The 6,008-nt window shown below is 33.0% G+C and overlaps 1 protein-coding gene across 1 annotated transcript; it reads right to left on the reverse strand.

The window, feature by feature from the left end:
* Positions 1-272: 272 nt before the first annotated feature.
* LOC129947925 (myoneurin-like) lies at positions 273-6,008 on the reverse strand. Its single transcript, XM_056058691.1, has 4 exons — positions 5,596-6,008; positions 5,461-5,529; positions 5,322-5,399; positions 273-1,317 (listed from the first exon to the last, which is right to left on the reverse strand). Exons 1-4 carry the CDS (start codon positions 5,890-5,892, stop codon positions 322-324), a joined length of 1,440 nt encoding a protein of 479 aa, XP_055914666.1. The 5' UTR covers positions 5,893-6,008; the 3' UTR covers positions 273-321.

The raw sequence follows: 6,008 nt of genomic DNA on the forward strand, positions 1-6,008 counted from the left end.
TAAATAATTAATTATTGTTTTTAAATAAGACATGAAGCCCTTTTAAGTGCTCACAATTCACTTCACCAAAATTTCAATGATTGTTATCCCTTCGCAACATTTAGACTTGCTAATTGTTGGTTCCTTGTATTTTTTCTAAAAATGATTATTCTTAATAAATAAATAACTTTATTGTTTTAAAAAAGTTATATTTCAGTATAAAAAAAATCAACAATTATTAATTTTTGAGCTTAAAACTATTTTCAAATGCTGAGTACTCAAACCACGGCAATCTTTTATTATTCAGATTGCTTTGGTTCTTCAAGTCATAATTATTTTTATTTAACGTCGTCGCCGTTTCATGATCTTATGTATTTTTCTTTCGTGTCGCAAAAGCGAATCCTTGTTTCGAAATGTTTTTTTGCATATATCACAAGTTGCCGATTCTGTAGGGCCATGTTTAAGTAGATGATAAGCAAGATGACGTTTTAAGAAAAATTTCTTATTACAATCGGTACACTCAAATGACGGTTCGCCATGCAGTAGTTTATGACTTTCCAAATTATTCAAATATTTAAACTGCAATCCACATGTTTCACACACAAATGGCAATTCTTCACTATGCTTTGCAGAATGTAATTCCATTTCATTCAATGTTGCAAAACTTTTTGAACAAACTTCGCACAGATAAGGTTTTTCCTTTTTATGAGTGCGAAGGTGAGCTACCAGGCTTTTTCGGTCCTTGAAATTAGCCCCACAAGTATCACAGGATTTCTTTTGTAAATTAGAAAACAGGTCACTTAGGTGAGTTTTTAAATCTTTGATACTTTCAAAACTAACACGACAAACTGGGCAGTATTTCACTTTGGAAGACAATTTTCCAGTGTCGGATAAGTTATTCATTTCAATTGAGCTGTCATTGTCAGAATTCATATCTAGATCAATGCTGTCCGCTTCGTCAAAACTATTTTGGTCATTTTCACTGGCATATGTGATGTCAGAAATATCGATTGATTTGGCCCTAGGTGAATTTTTAAGTAACTGAAGCTTTTCAAAAATTTCACGACTTGATGATACTTCATTGTTTTGATCTTGTTCCTCGCCAATATCACTCAAGTCAAGTAGTTCGTTGATTACATTTTTAACTGATCCGACACCATCCAGGACGTTTGGATTGAGATCGTTAAATTTTTGGAAGATGTGTTGATAGGCTTTTTCTTTCACTTTGCTTTTGTGATATAATTTAGAATCTACATCCCAAAGACACTCTTGCTGATGGCAGAGTTCTATGAATTGTAGAACTTGCTGGTCAGGCCATTGGGCTAGCATATCCTTCGTCTGGAAAAAAATGAAATGTCACTTGTTTTTGAGAATTACTTTATATAACTTACTTAGTATATACCTTACAGCTAAGATTAGAAAAGGTTAAAAAGTTGGTGTTTAGGTCAGAGTTTTAGAAAGAAAGTTCTAAGATTGAACTCGTAATATTAACATTCAGCAGAAAGTGAATTTTCGTTACTGCCATAAGAGGTTAAATGTGTAAACAGATAAAATATACAAGAATTGCTAGATTTGTATGAATTACTTTTGAAAAATATGATGTTGTAAAGATTTAAACGATCTAGATACAAACTTAGAGAAGGTAGCTATTGAGTGTACAGAATTTTAAATTTTTATTTGAGGACAAGCTTTGAAAGGAAACTGAGTTGCAATGTGAAACTCTTTAAATCTATCGATGAACAGTTTAAGTTATGTATATAAAATGCTCATTCGACTTAAAGCTTCATTCTTGTCATAGCTAGTTCTATGGAAGTCAATATGTATAAAATAAAATGTGCGCAGGTGATGAGTTCCGCCCCGGTAATTTAAATGTAAACAGGAAAGCAAATAAGGTGCATCAATTTCACCATTGATGAAAAAATACTAAGTCATTATTAACATGCTTTTGATGGAGAGATTGCATTTGAAGAAGCTGAATACGATGTTCATAGGGAGGCAGATCATAAGGATCTTCCCATGGAAGACCTTTTAGGGCAAAGCGAATAAAATTATGTTGAATTGATTCAATACGTTTTCTTTAAATTTCGTAATAAGGAGTCCATACTTGCGATGCATATTCAAGATGAGGACGAACATGGCAATTGTACAAAGAAAGAGTAACATAGGGATCATTGAACTCCTTTGCCCAGCGTTTTATAAAACCAAGCATAGAGCTTGCCTTTTTAACAATTAAATTAATGTGATGTGTAAACTCTAAGTTGGAACAGAAATGTACACCTAAATCTTTAAATGTGGAGACCCGATAGGGTTTTTGCTGTGAAATACAATAATCAAATACACTAACGATTCGTTTTTTAGTAAAAGTTATCGTCTGGCGTTTTAAAGGGTTGAGGGCAAGGCTTTTTTTCCACACCAAAATGTGAAACTATCAATGTCGGCTTGTAAAAGGACACGATCATGGGTGGACTTTATAATCTTATAAAAATTTCATGTCATCAGCAAAAATGAGAACTTCACTTCAACGTAGACATGACGGTACGTCTTTAATAGACAGGATGAACAGAAAAGGGCCAAGATGACTTCCCTGGGGAACACCAGATTGAGCAACAAAAGGTTCAGAATGACAATTTCTAAATTTTACCTCGTAGGATCTGTTTTCAAGGTATGACTTAATCCAAAAATGGTGGAAAACCAAGAGCCTTAAGTTTAAATAAAATAATTCCGTAGCTAAGTTGGTCAAAAGCTTTAGAAAAGTCAGTGTATACACAGTCAACTTCATAACCTTGTTCTAAAGCTTTTGGACATATGTTTGAGAATGTGAGATTAGTAACGGTTGATCTTTTTTTCACAAAACCATGTTGCTGTTCGCAAATGATATTTTTACTAAAATATGCTACGCTTTCACAAACAACTTGTTCAAATACTTTAGGAATGCAAGAAAGCTTTGCAATGGGCATGTAGTTGCATATATCTGACTTGTTACCTTTCTTGAAAATTGGTGTTAGAAATGACTTCTTCCATATACTGGGAAATTTGCCTGTTTTTAGAGAAAGTTTGAATAAAAACGTAATGGGTTCAACTAAAGCATTACTACACTTTTTTAGTACTATCGGGGGAATACCATCAGGACCGACTGAGCAGTCATCATTCAACGCAGATAAAAGATCAAGGACCGTACTCTGTAGCACAGGTATGTGACTACAGCTAGTTTGCGAAAAAGTGTGAAGATTATGAAAATATACTTCATCAACTTTTTGAGGGCTATTAACAAATGACTCACGGAAATTCGTTGCGAAAGCGTTACAGATATCAAAAGTTTTATCTAACTAAAGGTTCTTCTAAGTGAAGTTAACTGGAAAGTCATCTGATTTTTTCTTTGAGTTTACAAAATTCCAAACGTTTTTAGGATTCTCTTTCAAAGAGCTGGCCATATCAGTAACATAACAAGCATATACAAAATTAGAAAGAGATTTAAATTGGTTAAAGAGTTCAACATAAAAAGAGAAGTTGACTGGAGACAGAGTTTTGAGATACGTTTTCCATGCCTTATTTCTCTTGTTACGTAGTAAACGCAATTCTTTCGTGTACCAAGGACGGCTAAAGTTTGTATTTCTTGATTTCTTTATCGGTACATTTTTTTCAAAACAATAATTAAGGATCCTATAAAAAGTTGAAACTGCTTCGTCAATGTTAGAAAATGCTAGAGTATCAGCAATTCCAGAAATGGTTAAATCTTCAGACAACTGCTGGAAATTGGCTCTTCTGAAATCAAAATTATATAAGCAATCAAAAGAATTACTCTGATTAGTTAAATGATTACTTAAGTCAAAAAAAGTGTTCAAAGGGGGGTGATATTTGTCAATATTAGTGATTCCTGATCAAGATTCTAGAACAAGAGTACTAAGCGTCAAAAGAAAAGATTAAATCGAGAATTCGATTTTTGAGTTTTTAATACAGCTTCTTTGCTGTAAGTCAGTAAGAAGGACTTTATCGAGAATAGACAGTTCCATTTGTGAAGAAGAAGGAGAGGCTTTAAGGCAGGATTCGTCTTCGGATAGAATCCAGTCAATGTGAGGTAAATTAAAATCACCTAAAAGTAAGATATTTGTGTCACAGTTGGACAAATTTATAAGATAGTCTAATGTCAAGGAGGGATCGTTATAAACAGACTCCAAACTTTTTGTACCATTATCTTTACACATACCAGTTCAATTGATAATACAAATGGAAAAGATACAGATGAAGAGAAATATGTATTTTTTTACCGCTATGAGAACACCTCCACCTAAATCCTTTGCATTACCAACATGACGATCGTTTCTGTAAACTTCGAACTCTTGACTAAAAAGTTCTGTGTCGGAAAAGCTTGAATTAAGCCACGTTTCTGTCAAAACGAATACGTCGTGTGGAAATGATTGGGAGTTAAGAAAAATGTGAGTAGTGTTGCTACGGAGTCCCCTTACGTTTTGGTAGAAGAGCGCAAGCCTGTTAAGTTTTTTGATTTGTTTTTCAAAGAAACACCCTGTTTTTGACTTTGAGTAAATTCTTTGACTTAAGTCTTTGCGGGCCATATATTTGGATTGCAAATAGAATCAAAGTAAGTGGGATTCGTTATTAATTTAAAAGAGGAAACAAAGCTTTTTGGTTTACTGATCTTAGAACACCTGATAGAGGAGCTGGAAGGTATGCTCTTGGTAGATACCAAGTGGGAAGTTATATCTTCTGGCGTAGTAACTGGGTCCAGACGAGATATACAAAAGTTTAAGCTCTTATATAAACAGACAAGTAGGTATTTTCAGAAGTAAAAGTATAACGAATTTTCGACAGGAGGAAAGGAACTGGATATATCACTGCTGCAATGTTTACTATGAAACATAGCTCTTTGGGTTTGTAAATACAAATATTTGCTGTCAGACTCATGTGGGCATACCCAAAAAGTATAATTTACGACGAAAAAGGCTTCAATTCAAAACGAATAAATTCTTCCGTGGCCGAAGAAAATAAAAGCAATTAACATTATAAACAAAAAATAGTTTTATGTTTTAAACATTGATACCAACCCATTTAGTGGACTGAGAATCTTTTGAGGTCTTACCAAATTAAGCTTTTTTTTAACAAAAAAGGGGATTCATATTGTGTTTTAGAAAGTTCGCTTTATGACAGTCTTGGCTTACTCTCAAAAAAGGGCAGCTCAACTGTTTGTTACCCTTCGGAACTATTGAAAATTCAAAATAAATTATGGAAGCTTTCCAGACTTAATCTTTTTAAGCACCATAATTAATTTTGTCAGTATTTTCCTAGTGCAGTTTTGGCATCTACAACATTCATCAGATATTACCTACCTGAGGAGGTGTCCGGGGACCGTCATCACTTAGACCCAATTCTATTGTCTTATCAAAATTATCTTTCACATTGTTTTTCTAAAAAACACATAAAACTAAGGATAAATATTTGAATCTCTTAAAAAAGTTCTATGCATACCTCTATTTCTTCGTCATAATTAAGGTATTCTATTTCAAATTCCGATGATACTTGATGTTCAGGGGATAGCTGTAAAAAAGAAAAGAAACCTTAAAAATACAAACATTCCTATGAAGTTTTGCCTTAAGATATAACCTTTTTATCTTCCATTTCAGTACACATTTTATAAACTTCATCATTTGGATGGTTATCATTTGAAAGCGTTAAGTGACTTTTTCTGATGTGATTAGCAAATTCTTCAAAAATTGTATATTTAGAAGTTTCATTTTTACAAAAGCCACAGAAGAAAACAAATTCTTCGGATATGAAGCATAAAAAAACTTTCCCGCATTCCATAAGTTCTGGCTCCAATTTTGTTTTGTAGGTTGTACTTTTTTCAAAACCATTATGTTCTATTTGAGTTTTATTGGAAGCGTACAATTCTGTACTCATTTTTGTAGTTGCTGTTTTTTTTTAGAAAACGTGTTCTTAATTTAATTATATTATTTTTTTAAACAAAGAACTGGATTTTGTTTTGTCAACAAAAACATAGCTAAACAAATCAAATG

The sequence above is a fragment of the Eupeodes corollae genome, chromosome 2 (assembly GCF_945859685.1).
Source record: "Eupeodes corollae chromosome 2, idEupCoro1.1, whole genome shotgun sequence".
Lineage (NCBI taxonomy): Eukaryota > Metazoa > Arthropoda > Insecta > Diptera > Syrphidae > Eupeodes > Eupeodes corollae.

Coding starts and splice junctions, on each gene's coding strand:
- LOC129947925 (XM_056058691.1), bottom strand. CDS start 5,892: ATGAGTACAGAATTGTACGCTTCCAATAAAACTCAAATAGAACATAAT. Junction 5,530..5,595: donor CTGAAATGGAAGATAAAAAG/GTTATATCTTAA, acceptor TCTTTTTTACAG/CTATCCCCTGAACATCAAGT. Junction 1,318..5,321: donor GTCCCCGGACACCTCCTCAG/GTAGGTAATATC, acceptor ATTTTTTTCCAG/ACGAAGGATATGCTAGCCCA.